General features: G+C 41.4%; 1 protein-coding gene across 8 annotated transcripts; it reads right to left on the bottom strand.

The window, feature by feature from the left end:
- Positions 1-402: 402 nt before the first annotated feature.
- On the bottom strand, positions 403-19,635 carry chb (chromosome bows). 8 transcript variants are annotated; one of them, XM_065476655.1, is made up of 30 exons: positions 19,490-19,635; positions 18,773-19,002; positions 18,611-18,716; positions 18,124-18,292; positions 17,886-18,062; positions 17,748-17,821; positions 9,065-9,102; positions 8,732-8,816; positions 8,396-8,467; positions 8,124-8,284; positions 7,953-8,062; positions 7,514-7,897; positions 7,120-7,400; positions 6,608-6,781; positions 6,502-6,516; positions 6,236-6,343; positions 5,962-6,178; positions 5,793-5,904; positions 5,610-5,741; positions 5,400-5,456; positions 5,124-5,291; positions 4,889-5,052; positions 4,522-4,834; positions 4,259-4,469; positions 4,119-4,210; positions 3,923-4,067; positions 3,700-3,877; positions 3,465-3,642; positions 2,101-2,559; positions 403-1,388 (listed from the first exon to the last, which is right to left on the bottom strand). In XM_065476655.1, exons 2-29 carry the CDS (start codon positions 18,938-18,940, stop codon positions 2,110-2,112), a joined length of 4,539 nt encoding a protein of 1,512 aa, XP_065332727.1. In that variant the 5' UTR covers positions 18,941-19,002; positions 19,490-19,635; the 3' UTR covers positions 403-1,388; positions 2,101-2,109. The 8 variants fall into 8 exon arrangements, with proteins under 8 accessions (XP_065332727.1, XP_065332725.1, XP_065332730.1 ...); XM_065476653.1 differs by having other exon boundaries at positions 4,119-4,469; XM_065476658.1 differs by having other exon boundaries at positions 4,119-4,469; positions 7,213-7,400.
- Positions 19,636-19,927: the final 292 nt, after the last annotated feature.

Genomic DNA, 19,927 nt, shown 5'->3' with positions numbered 1-19,927 from the left:
TCTTAATAGTTCAATTGGTATGATGAAATTAATTATATTATTATATTTGTACTAACATTTTCCTCTCTCTTTGTATATGTACTTCATAAATATTTTGATTTTCTGATTTTACCCATTATGTATTGTTTGTTTTCCAGGGGCTCATAAAAAGCACGTGGATACTCTGCAAATCTCTTGGCCTGCTTGATTTTAATTCACAAATATTTATTTGAAATTATGACAATCTTGTCTCAGTGGGATTGTCATTTGGGCATGCTTCTTGCTGCCCGTATCGTTTTGAATCATGAAAAGTGAATTAAGTTGTTTTGTTATGAAATAAAGGTACTATTTGTATGAAAGAAACTGGGTATTACTAGAAATCTCAACCTAAATGACCAAATTTTTGAAATGATAGGAACTGCATTGAAGATGATTTTGTTTTAATAAAAACATTTTTTATTCGCAATATGATAACACCACACTCAATTTCCTAATTAATTTAGCAATACAAGAGCAACTAAATTTGCGGCTGCGATAAAAACAACTAATTTGACCTATTTATCCACTGGCGGCGAAAAGATATTTTTAGTGGTCGTAGCTTCAGCAAAGAGATGTCTGTCCATCTACACGTAAATTGAAGATTCAAAAAAAGATATCATCTATAGCAACACCATTTTGAGCTTTTCAGCCTTTGTGCTCGCGATATCGTAGGCATTTGGCCACCATGAATTAGCAAGAATAAAAAAATAAACTACGTACACATCATATTTGGGAGAGAAATCAGGTGATTGCGGATTTTCCATCTCGGGAGACACAACCTTGGTTAATACAATGCTTTTCTCAAGAGTCGAGGTGGTGACATATATTGGCTTCAAATCAGGGGGTTAAGGAACTGAATTACAATCTAAGTTAATTAAGAGCTAACAGTAGATTACAGATATTTACAAGAATTAACAATAAATCAATTAAGTATGGGGGAGGCTGCTGGAAATGTCAGAACCAATCTTGATATAAAGAGGACTAGTGTTAGGCGGTGAGGTGGATGTCCAGTCGAAAGTTTGGTACGTAAGACACGCAATCCTAATTGGAAAGTAAAATCACAAGACTGATCCCAACCAAAATGCAAAAAGTGGTTCTAAGTCTTAGCCCAGTCAATTGAGTTGTATCAATCAAAATGTGATTTTGAAAAGCTAGTTTCATTAATTGCAGTTACATCCCATTGTTAACAAGCGGACCACTCAAGAGCTTTTGAAAATCCAAGTTATTTTAGAGCAGAATGTCTTTTATAAAGTTATTTTTTTCAACATTGACAGGGGATATTCAAAAGAGGCTAGATGCAAAACGCTGCCCAACCAAAAACAAAGCATCGGTAGGCGTGCGAGCTCACTCGGGACTTCCTCATCTCGTATCTGTGGAACATAAGAAAATTACACATTTATGTCAGAAGAAAAGAAAGCAATTAAGAAGATGAGTTTTAAAAGTGAATTGTTCAAAGTTTTGAAACATGGTTTTGATTAGATCGTTTTCTGTGGAATAAATGGGAAAACTATGATAATTAACATAATTAATGCCAAAAACATATTTTTGAAAGTTTCTTCAAGAGGAAATTATACAAATCTATAGACATACGCAAAACAATGTAAAAAAATCTTAAAATCAACGAATATAATGCAATCAGGTTAAGTTGAACTTAGAGGAAAATTTCAACGCTTGTAACAAACTGATCTTAAGGATCATCAGCGAGAATCCTGAATTTTACCAAAATTCAAATCGAGCTGGGCTCTAAACAAAAATTATCACCAGAAGTTTACTAAGATAGAGCATTTTATATCAAAAGTTACCACCTAGAAATATCTAAGTTTGGGTACTGTTAGTTTATTCATAAAAATAAGATTAAGGATTTTGCAAAACCCTGAAAATTAAGCAAGAAATCTTGCCACACTATAATATAAATAACCTAGCCTTTTGTTGACTGTGGTACACAATTTAATGAATAACGACAACTAGGAAGTTTTGTGGCTAGTGAATTTCTGCATTAATAATTACACAACTATAATAATTTGAACTTGCAAGGATTTATCAAAACCGCAGTAGGAATTTTATTTCAGTATTTAAAAATACCTATCAAATCTATAGCGCAGGCATGTTCTTGGGTGATGCTGGTGACGAAGTTGAGGGTGTTGTGCTAGACGGTGGCTGGTTGTTCATTGTTTCCTGCTTGGCGCGCTTGATGTACAAGTTGAGCAGCTTGAGTTTGCTGCCCGTCAGACTGACCAAGTGTGGTTGGAGTGGCTCCTCACCGATGCAGTTGTGTAGCGCCACCAGACAAAAGACTGCCGACTTGCGCACAGAGCTCTCCTCGTTGTCGTAAGCCTTCAGCAGGAGTGGCATCAGGTCGCCCAAGTGTGCTTGCACCTCGGCGCCTGTTTGGTGTTCAACCAGTCGGTTCAGCATTTTGATGGCCGCCTGGTTGAGCGGGAACTCAGCCGTGGTGATCAAGGGGCTCAGCACCCGAATCACCAGGTCGCTCGGTAAAACTGACACCATGGCAGCTGCACATAGCTCTGCGCCTCTTACGACCTGCAATCATGGCAATCAGCAAGATCAGGAAATGTTTAACAAATAATATGCAGACAAAACTATCTTTAAACTAAATGAATGTTACAATTTGCAGAAAATAAGTCAACAACGGCTGTAGAAGAGAAATGCCTTACATCTAACATCTCTTGCAGGAATGAGGTAAACAGGACAAAAATGAGAAAATATGGAAAAATTACCATTATTTATAATTAAGCAGAATACCTTTCTTAGCAACGCCAATTAAATGCTATCTGTGCCAAATAAATGCTTAAATTTCAGACTCAATCAAACTTCTGTGCATTCAGCCCTTAAAATGGTTTCTTTTGACTTGTTGGAAACAAAAATCAGTCCAGCCAATCAATAAAATATTTTATCTAAGTAAAACATCTTTCCCAGCGTTTCTACAGTAACAATATTCTTTATTTGAATTTATGTGCATGCCAAAAGTCAAATAAAGAATATCATTACTGTAGAAAAGTCTGGAAAGATTTTTTTACTTGGATAAAATATTTTATCCCGATTCTATGGCGACTGGCTGAACCGATTTTTGTTTCCAGAACATAAAAAAATGTAAGTCAAGAATGCATAGTGACAGGATTGAGTCAGAAATAGCAGCGTAAGAGCCTTAATATCGAAAGTAACCACTGTTACCATCTTATGTGCGGCCTCAAAACCTATGGCTTTCGCAGCAGGTGAAGTGACCAATTTTCAAATTCTTTCTTCCAATAAACAATCTACAGAAAACACGAAATTCCAGAAAAATTACTGGCTAAATGTAGAATACTCTGGCAAATTATTCAAAACCCCCTCTTATAACTTCCCCCTTTATATTTCTTCCTAATTTCATGATTTTTAATAAAGTATGGAGCATTGAATTATGTCATGGTTAAATAAATTTTACTCACATCTTTCACGGGATCCTTGTGACACTGTAGAATGCGCAGAACCAACAGCTCAACGTAATTGGTAAAACTAGTAGCAAGACTGGACTTGCGGAACATCTCCGTCAACACTTGCAAAACCTGAACTCTTAAATTTGAGTCAGAACTGCCCAGCTGTTCCAACAAAACCCTTAGCAGCAACCTAAATGTAAGTGTGAGGTCAGAAATCAGATTATTTGTAAATAAACATTGTAAATACTTGAAATTTTCAACAATAGTAGCAGCATTGCCTTCCTTAACTACTCTCGCCAACTGCTGCAGAGAGGAAATCTTTTCACCTCCGCTGCCTACGACTTCCTTCTCCACGCCCAATATTTCCATCAACTTTTGAAACGCTTCAGGGTTTTCAGGATGGTGATTTTCTGAGAAGAAATCAACTAAATTTTATTTGACTTTATTGCACATTCAAAAAGAGAGCTCACCTCTATTCAACAACCCATTGTCTGTGGCGTCAAAAGAGCCGTCTCTACTTGGCGTTTTGTCCAAGCCATTGAACTCCCTCAACGGCGTTGAAGTTAGTCTTGGTAACGTTGGCGAGTTCCTGCTGGCAGGCGACTGCATACACCCCTGAAACGGACGTCACTTTGCGGCTCGCAGCGTCAAGCATTCTCTACTTACATTGCTGTGTAGTTTCTTGGTCGCGATTGACATTTCCTCAAACTTCTCCTCCAACTTGTCGCCGTGTCCACCTGCTGACATTTGGCTAATGCCTGAATCTTGAGAAGTGGTATCACGATCTCTGTCTAGCAATTTGCTACCGTCAAAGCTGTAGTTCTGGATTTCGGCCGTCGTGCGTTGGAGGGAGCGGTGGATGTCCTCTGCGTTCAAGCTGTCATCCTCGTCGTCCAGTTGTTTATGCAGAGAGCGTTGAGTCGGCGTGCCAGGCGATCCAACTCGCGGCGATGAGGGCAAAGAGCTGTCCGCTCCACCATATCGAGAGTGCTGAGCGACAACTTTCTGCGCGATATCCTTTAAAGTTGATGTTTCAACAATGATTTTCAAACAAGAGGTAGTTATCTACCTGGTACTCAGATGGCATTTCTGAGAGCATGATCGTTACTGCTGGGACGTTGAGGTTGAACAGGGCATTCAGAGCAGCGCCGGCTGCTCTCCGAATTTCAGCACTTTTAGGGTCGTTTGTCCATGTTATTATTTTTGTGAGAGCCGGTTTTGTATCCCTTCCGCCACCGTTGATTGCAGTTGGGTCCATCGCATTGGCCAATTGAGCCAAATAGCATAATGCAGTTAACTTGACTTTCATATTGGGAGTTTGGGTAGCATCCACAAAGAACCGCACTATAGCACCAAACTGAAGTTCCGCGGGGAAATTGGTTCTACGAGGAAAATTTTGCTTCAGAGACAGAATGCACTAGATATGACTAATTTACCTGATATTCTCCAATACGACGTGGATTTTCTTTTGGGTAGAGTTAAGCAGATCCGTTCCAAGTTTGTTGAAAAGGCGAGTCATCAATATGTAAAGCCAATCATGCAGATCATTGTTGTGACTTGTGATCAGATCATTGACAGCATCCAGGAACAAACTAAACACCTGAAAATCGATGAACAAAATCAGTTTATTTAACTAAAGATATCAAGAGTGTCAATGAAATTAGTTCATACCTTGGTATGCGAATCCATGAAAATTTTAGTGAAGATATTTGTGACTTGTCTAAGTTCTTGAAATGTCAGTTTGTGCCCAGATTGCAAATATCGTTGCAATCCAACTAAACCCTCCTTCCTGTCCTGCCAGTGAGTACTTGCACAGCTAATAATGAAGTCACCAATACCCTACAAACAAGAGTGATGTTAAGAATTTTGTTAAACATATCACAAATTATTAAAATAAAAAGTTCAGAGAGGAAAGGGTGATTTTATATAGCCCACTCGCATTCATACCTTTGGTTGTTCCCAAAGACTGTTCTGGAAATGTCTTTGTTGAGAGTTGGTCCAGTACTATTTGGAAGGAAACCCACCAAAAAGCACACAAAACACATGGTCGACGGAAACACAGAACATAAAAGCACACAAAAGAAAACACAAATTTAGACACCCAACTCAAAAAATAAGACGGAACATAAGAGTACCACACAATCGTCATCTACTCACATCAGATGGTCTCCTAAATGAGTCGTATGATCTTTCAGAGCAAATACTGGAGGTCTCACTCTCATCGGAATGATCATCAAACAGCCTGCTGGTTTTCCTGGTTGGTGTTTTCTGGAAATCCTCCTCAAAATTCTAAACATGTGGTCATTATACAAAACAATACTTTCAAATTGGTAAATTTACCAATGCATCTGCGAGAGCATTCTCAGCCTCCCTGCTCTGTTGCAAAATTTTCTGCGCCATGACAGTTCTCTGTCCAGATTGAGGAGTTCCATAATTTAAACCAGTCCTTGCTCTGTATGAAAATATCGCATTTAAAATAATAGTTCTCTTCTGTGGAACAGTTTTGTACCTCAACATTGAGCCATACGAGATGCCTCCGTAGCGATTGGGACTTGGGTCCCGACTGCCCTCTCTGCTGGCTCCCTGGCTTCTTGGAATGCCACTTCCCAGTCTTCTAGGACGGCTAATTGAGCCCATGGACATCGGGCCTGAGTCCAAAATTGCGTTTCCTTCACGGTATGTGGCGTAACTTAGTCTAGATGAAGGTGAGCCAGACCTACTGCTAGCTGCAGATTTAATTAAAATTAGAGGGAAATCGATCCTGAGAGGCGGGTAAAAATTACGTTGAGATTGCGAAACACCAGCTACTCTGGTCCTCGTTCGACCCATTCTCTCTGGTGACGTAATCGTGTTCGCATTCATACCAGAATCTGATGTTTTGCGCTGGCGTGCTACAAAAAGATACAACAAATCTTTACAATATGGGGACTCAAAGGATCCAGCCCAAGCCCAGCGTAATAAGCACAATACAAATTTGGTGCATAAATGCGCGTTTTAATTTATTTTTAAATTTTAATTCAAGTTTGAAGCCTGCCAATTCGTTGCTTACCTGCGAACTCATCTCCTGTTAAATTTAGAGATGGCATGAAAGTTGCAAATAAAAAATTAGTGTCATGCAAGTACTCTTGATTAAAGGCAACTAAAGTAACACTCACGCAGTGAAGCACCGGAACCAACTTTAAGACGAGCAGCTGCGGCATACTGGGCTCGGGCCCTAGCTCGCTGGGCTGCCTGAAGATCAATAGCTGAATTGGAACGTAGCTGAACTGGAGTCGAAGTTCCCGACGTAATGGGTCTATGACGGGGAGAGGCCATGGGATTTTGACGGTCTGAGAGTGAAGACGAGCAATTTGTTAGTTGAAAAATAAAGCAACACCAAACACAATAAAAAACATTAATACCTAATTTGGCTTAACTAGCATGACATTTTTTTGATAAAATAGTAACCTGAAGCATGCTAATTCTACCAGAAAAAAGCGTGAGCACAACTCAAATCCTTAATAAACAAGAGACTAACAAAGTGGATTCTTGCGTGACGAAGCGAAAATATCATCTTGTGCCTTGAAAACGTATCAAAATAAAATATATATCAAAGCAACTCAGGGTGATAATACGAACTAAGGTAAACAATGAGACATGAAGAATATCAAACGTCGTCTCACTGAACCTGAGTCACACTTTGAAAGAACCGGAATGCCTGACCGACGCGGCAGAACCATCCCTGAGTGGGACGTGTTTCGGTAGAGGTTCTCTGCACTACCTGTGACGCTGGAGGCCCGGGACCTGGGGATGGCGCCGCGGCCCCTGTCTTGGTGCAGCGAGCTGCTCGAGCTAGACGCAGACATCGACGGACCTTCCATCTGTAGCTGCCGCTTGTATGCACCATCAAGAGAGTTGAGTAGACTGTCGGCCTGCTCAGGGAAGTGGGACTGAAATCCCCAGAAGGCCCTAAAATGGGAGATTTGTTTGTTTATGTGACTATTTAAATAAAAATTGCAACATGAGTAACAAGATGTTGAATGCTCTCTTTTCAAAATATTTTAATGTTTCTGGTAACATACCTTCTAGATGACAATCGAGCTTCAGAATCAGCATCTGCTATTCCTTTCTTGATCGACTCTTGCAGGATGTTGATGTGCCTCTCTAAAGTGTGTGTTGGCCACGTGTTCATCATTTGTTGCAAGAATTCACAGCAAGCCCTCCTGATTTCCTTGGCTTTTGAAGTGCTCAAGCAATTGGTCAAAATAGGGATGAGTCGTGGAACATGCGTGTGGCTGATGATAAACCTGACCGCCACAAAACCAGAGGAGGCCATCACCTTGGTTGAGTTTGGTATCAAATTCACTAGACTCGGCAACAGCATCTCGGCAAAATGGTCCAGCTTGTTTGGCAGATTTTGTGAAAGGAAGGCTATTGTGATGCAAGCCTCTCTCACAACCTGGGACCTGTACACACATAATGAGTTCAGTTCAAGTGGATCAGACAGGCACTTTGAATCACCTTAAATCTTTAACAGACGCCATAAATGCCGGTTCAAGGAGTCTAAGATGTTCTTTCAAATCATCATAATCGGCTGCACCGGCCAGTATTAGCGACCGAACACGTTTCAGCTGATGAAAATTGCAAATTTCAGCATAATATGAGTTCACGATATCAGGAACATTGTCTTACAGCATCTACTCTTTTGGACCAGTCCTTATTAACATCTTCTATGGTGGCTCGAAGCTGTGACATCTGCTCGTCCAAATCTTTGGCCGAAAACAGTTGCGCAGTGGGCACTTCATCGAACTGTCGGATGAACGCATCTTCGTCCAAGGCACCAGCTTGACCACCTGGGAAAAAATGGCTTTAAATTCGTGCAAATTATTGCGGATGCAAATAATTAGTTATTAATACTGCATGGCAACACAGACCGTTAATCAATTGATATCGTGGGCACTCACCTGCACTCGAGGCAGCTCTCCTAAGTGATGTATTCCTTCTGACTGTAGCTGATGGAGGGGGTAGTCCCGCAACTGAGCATGCAAACGAGGTGCCAGATTCCAGATTAGTCAACAAAATAATAGAATTTCAACCCGGAAAAGGAAAAATCATAATTTAAGTTCTCACAGTAAGTTATATAAGTAAAGTTCGAGACAAGACTGGGTTAATCAAATCACTGTTCAAAAGCATGAGCCATGTAAGGAAAAAACTGAGCTGAGAATGTGTATTAAATTATTATCTTGAGATGGCTGTAGTAAAATTATGGGAATCAAAATGCAGCGGCTGAGGTAACGCACCTGAGCTAGGCCCCGTTGGTCCTGGCTTGCCCGGGGTGGCGAAAGTTCGTCTCGGGAGACTTCCCGATCGACTCTTAGTACCGATCTGTGAGGTAAAAAAGTAAAAAAATTATTCCAGTGAACATTGAATTGCAAATACTACGCTTTTCATTGCCGAATTTTCAGATTAGGAGTTTACTTTATTTGGTAAAAATTTTTTACTAAGATTTACAAATGGTTGGCGATTTACAGATCATATTTGGCGTTTTGTGACGTACAAGGCAATTTAATAAAGAGGCAAATAATTTCCTATGGCTAAACATTAATGTAAATACAAACAATTTCGCAACTTACCCCAACTCGGTCTGGCTCATCGTCGTATCTGGACCCACCTGCAATCAAGCAATAAAATCATGATGACAAACCGGTGGAATTGCGGCTGTATAATTTACAACTGCTTGGGCGGTGAGTGATTTAACACCTCGTCTGACAAAGAATAGGCGGCAATCAAGAACGAGTGAATTTGGGCGAAAGTCGTGAAAATCAAATTGTCTTGCAATTTGATTTTACAGTGCGGAACGAAGAATGGCAGTCTTAATTTGCCTTGTGCCCACGCGGGCGCGTTTAATGAGCCAGGAGATATTTACGCGGCTGACATGCATGTTTGCTGACTCTTCAAACAACAAAGAGTGGAAATTACGTCAGAGTTGGCGAGGTGTCCGACGCCTGCTTCTCATTTCCATAATACGAAATGAAAAAAAACTGCCAGGATTCCGGTAAGCATTTTGCCGACAACATGCGTGCGTGTTGTTTACAATATTTACAATTTCACGAAACTCAATCCAGCTGGACTAAATGACGCGCAATGTGTACGTGTGTGAAGTAAGGAAAACGAGGAACACACGCATTTGTGTTAAGCAAGCAATTAGAAGATATCTCGATCGCACTTCACGCAGGATTCAAGTTACGCCAGTCCGTTTGCATAATAACAAAGCCAGGCGAAACTTTTTTCAAGCCTCAATAATCGCAGAATGTCAAAGTCGCGCGAGAGTGTGTTGCAAAATCGGCCTATTAATGTCAAACGGCACAAAGAGCTGATGCGGATTGCCTCCGATAAGTGGGCCATTTATGCCGAAGAGAAGCAGCTTTTTGCCGTTCAGAACAATACGACTGGAGCCGGCACATTGTCCTCAGGTGCAGACTTCTTTTGCACAAACCTGCCTCGCCACTCAAGGCAAAATAAACACAATCGGGTGCAAGTGTACAAGCAGATACAATGATTAATTTAATAAAACGCGAGTGAACGTTCAACAAGATGAAATACTGCGGCCGGAGAGCGAGGTTGCCCACAAAAAAGCGAGCTGTTGCGTAAAAATCCGACTCTTTTATTTGTTTGCGTTTTGCGTGCGCGCAGATAGGGAAAAGAAGCGGCAGTTTCTGGCTAAAAACTGAAGTTGCATGACTTTTAGCCGGGTAACTACGTTCCCGGCAAAATTTCTTGCACTCTTTGATGCATTGTCACGTCAGAAGCGAATTAACAGGCAGCACTCAGGGTGCAATTAAGCGCGCATTTTGCATTTTGACGCGTTATTAAAATAAATTACTCCATTCCTGACAATTGAAGAGGCAATAAAACCAGCCTGTCAAGGTCGCGTACGGCGAAATAATTGCCGCTGGAATTATGTAAGCATGCCGAGCGATAATATAATACGGGCCCATCACTAAAGGAGCATGCGATTCGCGCTGCTCTCTCCAGGTAGCACTGCAGCTTTTGTGTGTTGTCATAAAACTAATAATAATTCAGTCCGAGTGTGGCACATTGAGATTCATATCAGACGCTAAGCAATGGCTTGGTACCGCCAGTGCACTAATGCAGCCTAGTTTTAACTCTCCTCCAAGGGTTAAATTCCAATGCCCTACACCTGCTGATCGATAATAGATTATTGGCATCCCTGCCACGGCCAGACAACTTTCGCAAAGCTCTCAAGAACACTCAGGAACATGATTTAACAATGCACTCTACAAGATTAGAATTTAAATATAATCGATTATGTCAGGTGAATATATGTAGCATGCATCGGAATCCGTACAAGAAGAGTCGTGGAAGTGCTGACTTGGCATTGGAAAATTGAGAGGAGTGCATTTATCAGCTTTTGAGAATTCATTAAATTATAATACGTTCACTGAACCGCGCAGCTGATTGATATAGCTTTTTGGCTTTGGAGTCAGTGGCGGTTTTCAGGGATGGCCAGGAAAATCCACGGTCTGGCAAAATTGAACCTCGAAGCTAAAAACAACTTTGAAACCCAGTATCTGCCACCGAGAGGGAGGACAATTCAACATTCAACTCACACAACACATCTCTATATATTTTAAACCTGTCCCACTATGTAGCTACAGAATTGAACAAAACAATTAAAAGAAAATAACAAAACCAAAGCCAGAAAGGGCCATAAAACAACGTTTTTTTTAAACCAACAAAAAATATTTTTTGTCTTGGAAAAGCATAAATTTAAGTACCCTAGCTGAACTACCGAACTAATAAAATCCGCCACTGTTTGGTATCAAGATATCAATTGCGAGCAAAGAAAGCCAGTGGCACTCTTAATTTTCTCGCATAAAAAAGTGAGCGGTACAATTTTATAGAGTTCTAACAAGAATTTAAGCGTGAAAGCAACGGTTGTAAATTACGATAAAAAGATTTTCGCCATCGCACTTATTGATAGACCAGTTGCAAAATATTCCCACAAGACAATTCACTTCAATGCTCGATAACGTCATTCTTCTGAAATGTAGTGATGCGCATGAGAAAAATTAGATAAAAATAAAATAGGCAGCAAACAAAGCTACAATTTTGGCTATGCATTGTCTGCCAACTTAAACCCATCGGGGATTTCCTAAGTGGGTGAATGATAAAGAAATTACGTTAACAAACAACATCAAGATTTATTGGAATGCGAGTCAAGCGCAGCTGGCCTTGGTTGTTCGCAAATTCTCGTTGCTCGTGTCCATCACAAAGCAGCCGAACCCAAGATAGCGGCATGTAACGTAATTTTGCATAAATTCCGCGTTTGTTTGGATCTTGCCAGGCTACAAAGTGCCAATTTTATTATGACTGCGGCGGCAATATCCTGCTCATGCTCATATTCTAGTGTGGTTGCGTGTTTGCCAAAGAACTTAGGCAGTGGGTGGCGGTGGCTGCTGGCCGGCTTACTGCAAATCCGCGGCGATAATCCTCCGGGGTTTCAGGTGTAACTTAAACTTACACGCCTCCCGCCTGCTTCGCGCCGACTTGTATTACATACAAGTAGTGTACCATAGAGCACATACACAAACATGCGCCGCGCTCTCTTTTCAATACACCGTATCTCTTCTCCCCAGCTTGAAAAAGAACTCCTTTTTCCTGCTGGCAACATAATTAAAAATTCATGCGCCTCCACGTCTTCTTTTGGTCGATCTGACGACAAACTACTGCAGAACACGGTCTCGGGCCCACCCATCAATCAAAAGCCATCCTGAAGCCACCTTAGTTTTATTGAATATTATAAGGGGACAATAAGGAAACCGAGCCACTACTTGTTGCAGAAACACAATAAAACAGTTCAGCAATCATAATAAACGCTGCCCTTGAAGATGAGGAGCCGCGACTGCCTAACGAGTCGCTCATTCAATTCGCTCATTGAGGCGTGATTTAATTATTCAAAAACATTCCCGATTTGGCCTTGTTGTTGCACGCAGCGAGCGGCCTGCCGAATCTTTATTTTTGGGTGTGGAGCTCACGCATTGGCGAATATCAAAATATGCCGCTTTCCATTTCACACGGCTGACCTGTGGCTGACCTCTTGCTTTAATTAATCGCCGCAGAGGTGGCGGAGCGAGCATATAGGTTCGAGAAAAGTGTCCATTATCCGTGCGGCTTGTTAATTGTATTTTTTGATAAAAGTCACGGTCGCGAGATCCTGGTGGAAACCTGTCCCGCGGCAAAAGGGCTTTGAATCGTCAGACGTGGTGCTTTATTAACAGTGAGGTGTAAACAAACGAATTCAAGCTCACGTTCCAGCATTCCAGTGTTTACATAAAAACTGCAGCTGGCCGCGCTCCACGCAAACGCTAGTGCGGCACGAGTCATTGGAAAACGTTTTAAATTCAACGTCGAAAGTTGCGCTCACGAAAGCGGGAAACCCTACTAACGCTGGTGCACGGGCGAAATTGACCATTTCGTGTGACGCCGTTCGAATTATAAGTTGGCTCAGCATTTAAAAATCTCACAAGAAAGCTCAATGAAGATGAGATTGGCGTTATTTTGCTGCGTGCTGCGCGTTGCGAAGTGACACTGGGGCTTCGATAAGAGCGATTGATATGGGAAGCGAGCTTTAAGGAGGCCGCCGTGTTTGATGTTGTGTGACGAGTGGAAACATTATGAGGAATTAGTTTTTAAATATCTCTCTCATCAACTAGATAAAAAAAGTTGCGTTTGAACCTGTCAAGTTGGTTTCTGTTTAATCTTTGTAGTGATTGCGTGATCTATTACACTTAACAATTTTTTTAAAATTTTCCGGGAATGTTTTCAGCTGTGTGACACTATACCAAGATAAAAATTGGATGAATGTGCTGAGATAACTTTGAAAAGCTATCAAATCAAAACGAAGCCAATCTTGATTGAAAAACACTAATATCACGCTATGTACAATCTTTTTAATTAAAATGAGACGCGTGCAGTAGCCAATAGCATGAGCAAATTTTGCGCGTTTTCCATAAGCGCAGACGTCATAAAAAGTTTGATGAACTGGACAAACTGCGATCTTTCACCCTTGGCGCAGATACAAAAACTCACCGACAGAGAGCAATTTAAATAGTTACAATACCTGCGAAGTAATCCAATAAACATGCTAATTGGTAATAATTATTAGCTTTCATCTAATTATGAGCAAGCACCTGCAGTTAGAAACCGACGATTGAGTTAAACGTTTAACTGTTTTACTGGGAACAATTTTACAATCAAATTAAGGCAAATCTTTCTCGCTTGTACCCCGGAGCCATTGTTTGACTATCATGAAAGCAACTCATTGAAAGAGATGCAATTCAACAATCACCTGGCGTCATAAAGATAAGGGACAATCAAACTGAGAGTGCGACACAGAACCCCAAAGTTCGAGAGTAAACCTGCTATCAGTACCGTGGATGTCGCATCTGCAGCCCTTGGTTTTACCACCAGGGTGTTTGAGCACATTGTCGAACATCAAAATCCATCGGTCATCTTCGTCCCACAGCTGATGGGGCGGCGGGGGCAGCGCGCAGGTGGCCGGCTGCCCCCCAGTGCTCCCGTTGAGCCACATTAGCGACGCACAACCATAGCACGCGACCGAGCAGCGAAATTAAGTGCTGCCAGTGTTATCTGCCATTTCGAAGGTGCGTACACAACAAACTCACAGACACAGATCAAAGTGGCAGCGAGTGCGAGAATTGTGCAGAGCGGAGCGCGGCCGCCGCGGCACTGACGAGAGACTGACTCACTCGCACGCCTGCCATGGGGATTGTTATTGCTAGAGGGGGAGCCCGAGATGTGAAAACGAAAGGGGGAATGCGGCAGTAATCGCAGAAATCGAGACGGACACATATTGAACGAAAATGCACCGTGCGCCAGTGGATAATGCATTTATTGCAATCAGCTGGTTGAGAAAAGCGTGTTCCGAGGCCCTAACGGAAATTGGTGTGCGCCTACCAGGATGTGCGCAGATGGAGAGGAATTTCTGATGCTGAATCCGGATTTACAGTTCTATTCCATTGATATTTTGGTTCATCATTTAAGTTTGTCGAGTTTTAAGACAGAAAAAAATTATGAAAGCAAAATCTTTACCTGGCATTAGTTGAATATTTAACTGAATAAAAATGTATACTGAACTGGCCGACTGATTTTTCACTTTATTCCCAATCGTTTTTTTCTATTTCGATGTTTTTATGTTAGAATGCATGTATTCAGTTAACCTGCTGGCCCGCAGTGAATATATTTCTGTGGAAAAAAATATTTTTGATGTTTGGATTTTAACACTCGAGCCTTAGCCAGACTAAAAACCCAGCGTACAAATATTAAAATACATTATCCTCACAAGGAGGATTTAGTTTTATTTTACGAGTCAACTGAGAGTACGGAGAAAATAATTATCAGACTAAAATAACCACAATCGAATTAAAAATAAATCAATTGTGGAACGAGGAGTAAAGTTTTATGGCGTCGCACGCCCCCTACCGCACTACCTTTTCACGCGAAAGTAATTATTACCACAAGACCTTTAAAAGCAATTCAAAAAAACCATTTGGACACCTAACGACGACATGCAGCTTGATTACAGCCCATAAAACAACTGTCAGCGGTTTACTTGGGTCCATTATGTAATCTCGGCTGACAAATCCAAAGTAAGGAGGACGAGCGCCGGGGGAGGTCGACCAATATAGATTCCCATTCGATTAGATTACAGCCACCCTGGTGCATGCAGGCGTACAAAATGCTGCAGTCGTCGATCGCTAAATTCGACGAGAGGATCGAAGCGCGAGACAAGTTTTTCCTCGATCGGTGGTTGTGTCAATGAACCATTGCAGAGGACAAGCTCTTGACTTGCAATGAACACACGATCTCAGGTTACCGGCAGCACGACTCATTGTGTGTGATTACATCACACGGCAGGCTTTGTGTGAGTGTAACTTATAGATGATAGCATGCTTGCGGACAGAGCACTTTGGGTTTTCAACAAAACTTATTTTCACGCGTCTCGATTACTTTTTCAAGGAAAGAGTAGCGCCTAGGGTTGTGATTTTCACTCTGAGTTGTTTTTTCTGGTCATTGAGGATTTACTCTTGCTCTCCTTGCGCGTAAAAGAGAGAACGATTAACACCAAAAGGCTATAAAACTCAATTTTGGAGGTTCTAAATGTTACGAATTGTTGAGATAATAATTCCTAATAGTAAGCAGGAAAGCTGTGCACTGTTGTCATTTTTTTCAGTTCTACTTAAAGACAGAATTCTTTCCAAGTCAGTAAATTTTGATTTGCTGTTTCCTCCATTTGTCATTGAGAAGGCATGTTGTCCAATTACATAAATGCACTGGTTGTTAGAAATATTACCTTTTAAATTATGATTAGAATTTTTAAAATAGGAATATCGCAGTCCATGTCAGTTCATTTACAATAAAAAATCTGCTTTTTACTTCTTATATCCTCACAAGTAACTTTGGCAATAATAAAGAACGAAAATATTAAGACTGACACACTGCGGTTTGTGGAGACAAAAGGTAGTTATTCAAAGACGATTAAAAAGCGGGAGACGTCGCTGGTGCGGATCTGCTCCTCCCATCCCATCGATTTAAATTATTTGTGTTTACACGGCGCCGGAACAATAGGGTCACGCTTGATAAATTGCGATGCGAGAGCGAGAATCAGCATTGGGAGGAGCAAGATTTGTGTCTTTCCATGGCCCGATGGATGCTCTCGAGTGTCCACCTACAACCTCCTCCTCGTCTTGCCAACTCGCTGCCCAGGCAACGTGTAATTATGCAGATTGGTATTTACGAAGCTGCGCGCTCTGGTGCTGCTGTCGTTAGCCGCGGGCGGTCGAGAAATGATAGTAATTGTCCCGTGCAGCTTAGTATGCAGCAATAATTTTCGCGCTGTTTTCATTCATGGCTAGCGTCAGACAGCGCCTTGGGCGCATTTCTGGATTAACAAATTAGGAAACAAAAGGCAAGGAAAGGTTGGCCGCTGATTCAGGACACGTGCGTTAATTAAGTACTAAGTGGATATAAATTACTTTCCTGCCGGCCAATCAGCGAAACGAGGTTTCTTCCAATTACTGCTGCAACCAGTCAATTTGGACTAAGAATTTTGGCACACCTCACCCAGCGATTTTTTTTGTGTTTTCATAACTGACAAAAATAGCGTTTATTACTAGAATAAATGTACACAGAAAGGTTTCAGCAAGCACTCGTGCTGAGGTTGTTGGTTTTAGATATTTTTTTGAATAACAGTATCCGAAACATAGGAATTATTTTATCTCAAAAGAAATTCGTGCCGATTTACTTCTTTACGTTGTTATCGTTTCATTGTAAACAACACTTTCGTGCTATGTTCATCGCAACTTTATCTATTTTGACGCATTTACAAGTAAATAATCTTGTCTAATTTTAATGGAATTCAAAAGATAAAAGCCTGAACTTACAAGGTGATTCAAGTATGAGCTTATTAAAAGTTGGATTTATGGTAAGAAAAAAATCTAATGAAATGTACGTTTAAATTTCATGACTAATTAATTCGGCGATCAGCAACTTTCACGAGCAGAAAAAATGCCAAAATTTTCACGCAGCCATTAATGTGCCAATATCCTGTGTAAGTGAAATCGCACCTTCAATTGAGCGAGATTAACGTCTTGGCAGGGATTCAACGAAAGCTGTGTGTAATTTTGCGAGCGAGTGGCATTGAGTGCTTAATTGCAATGCACGCCAGTCAAAATAAATCTATCTCGGCGCCTGTTGATTTGAATATTAACGCCTTTCCAGATCGGGTTATGAATGAACCCGCAGCAGGGCGGCCACCGTGGCTAAAATTGATGCCTATCTACACTACAGCAAAGAGGGCAAGTAGCTGTTTTGCCAGTGGGCATCTCCTTAAGCATATGCGAGCGGTTTCAAACCCACAAATCCCTAATTGTAGCTTGCTTATCTGTAGTGCGTCATGTGGAGCGACATCTGCATGAGAAGGTCTCAATCTGTCATCCCACTCTCAATCAACATCAATTCTATTTTTCTAAAAGAACGCTTTTTTCTAAAAAATACAAGAATGCCGCAGATGTCAGATAAGATTGGAAAGGATGCTGTCAATTAGTGTTTGGCTTTTCAAGCAGACCTCAAGTATTTGCAATGCAAATGTTGATCTTCTGCGCGAGACAAGGTCACCGTGAATGTGGTCTGTGCCTTATGAATTTAAATAGCATTTGCCTTTTAAAGACACTGCTTATCAAGCGGTTGAGGCGAAGCGAAATTCTTTCCTACCTTCAACCAATGCAGATGGCATAAGTTCTCCGTTATTCTTCAACTCGTCAAACTGATTGAGCAGCGCAGGCAATCTGCAACAAAACCAAGCCCAGTCTATAATCACAAACTTTTAATCCAAAATAAAAATAAAATTACTTAGTTGCTGGGATGAGCTGCTTTTTAACGAGATCCTGTCTCAGTCGCTCTCCTACGTGCCGGTAAATTTCGACCATAGTGACAAACGCCGTATCCCGCACTGAGGCGACAGGGTCACTCAGCAATTTGGCAACAGCAGGCACCAGCTTTGACACACTCAGCGAGTTGGAGCCATGCCTGCAAGCAGAAATAAAAGAGCTGTTTTCTCACTGCGTAACCAAATCCAATGAATTATTACTCTCTCAGAGTGCGCTGCAGACACTCCATAAGCTCCTCTCTGATTTTGCCATTCTTGTGGTTAAATGCAGGAGCCAGACGGTCAAACAACTGCTGCGGTGTGCACACACTGTCCATCATTTTGTTCAGCAGCACCTGGGCTTTTTCTCTAACTAGATCTTTGCTATCACCTGCAAGAAAAACAGAAATTGAAATTTCGAAAAATAACAAAAACACGTGTTTTGTTTATGACAATTTGTGTAAACAAATAATCAAACACAATATTTATAAGACGTGTTAAGTAAAAACAAACATTTGTTTTCAGATGTAGTATCATAAACTATGTTTAAAATAACTATTCAAGGGACTTCAGAATTTGAATACACATAAAACGTTAAATATTATATTGCTGGTGGGCCTTAAATACTAATGAATTGAAAGAATTAAAAAATAGTTCATTAACACTGCTATCCAAAGGAAAATCATACTGCTGAATAAATTATTCTCACCCAATCTGTCTATTATAGGTGGTAGCACAATTGTCACATATGGCTTAAAGTCGACTCCCATTCTGTCAACGATCAGGGCAAAAGCCTCCAGTCCGTTTTGCGCAACCTAAAATGACACTCAATTCAGTTGAAGGCCTTCTGGACTAATTTCGAGGCCCTCACCTTGGACTGACTACTGCCCATCCAGGGAACAAGGCCGTCAATGAAGTGGCCGATGTCCACGCATTCGAGCGGATTGGCCTCATCTTGCAAATAGCTGATAATGTCTTGGCCCAGCTGAAGTTTGGCTCGGGTGTCCGTGGTGTTGAGGAGAGGCAAAAAATCGTCCATGGTGCCCTCCGGTCGTTACTCGATCACTAGGTTGTTCACTACTTATAATGGGTAATCGACACCTACGGAGGAGAGCAAATTGCTTTAAAATGGGCTTCATGCGGAGGCTCGGGATTTGATTTCAGCAGCAACGTCGTAGTTTGAGAAAAAGTCGGTGCAGCTCAGCGCTCAATGTACTATTTGCAAGATAGAGTGCGACAAATTTGCGTTGGCGAAGGTAAAAATAGCGACCTATGTAGCAGGCGCAGTGCTGTACTTTTTTAAAATATCTAATGATTCTCGGCGGGCGCCGCAAGCACGACAGCAGCATTAGTGCAGCGAACGTCGGCTCAATTTCCTCGGAAAACGGCCAGTCGGCGATTTCATTAAAGAGATAAGAAAAAGAGTAAATAAATGTGTACCGCGGATTACTGACAACATCAATAAAACAGGGTGTAGACCTTTGGGCGATTTAAGAGCAGAGCGACACGACTTGTGCAATTTCAGGTGACGACAAATTCGACAAGCGGCACCGATGGCCGGCCGAAAGTGTGTCGACCCGGTACTCACCAGCTTAAAGTCGAATATCATTTCAAAAACGAGACGACTGAGTGCTTCAAAAACTACGCGAAGGGCTAAGCAGTCACATCTGCATTACTCCCTTCAGCCATGTTTTCCTTTTCTATGTGACGTCACGCACCAACTAGCCAGCCAGAACAGCCACACCACGGTCTAAGGCGCTGCGATCGCAGACTAGCGGGAATTCGGCTTCACGGTGTATGCAATAATTATCCCAATAATGAATTGAGATCGCACTCGACTTCCCACGTACTTTATTACCCTCAAGGTTTATGCTCAATTTACGCTGATATATCAGGTCAAAGAACCTGGGGCTCTTAAAGCTATGCTTGTTTAGTGCAAGAATCGTTTTTAATTATTTTGTTCTATTTTATAAAAATAAAAGTTTAAATTATAATATCTTTAAAAGGTCAACAGGAAAGAGATAAT

This window comes from Cloeon dipterum, chromosome 1, assembly GCF_949628265.1.
Source record: "Cloeon dipterum chromosome 1, ieCloDipt1.1, whole genome shotgun sequence".
NCBI classification, from domain to species: domain Eukaryota; kingdom Metazoa; phylum Arthropoda; class Insecta; order Ephemeroptera; family Baetidae; genus Cloeon; species Cloeon dipterum.
Note: the sequence above shows the minus strand (reverse complement) of the source record. Positions and strands in the feature narration are given on the sequence as shown.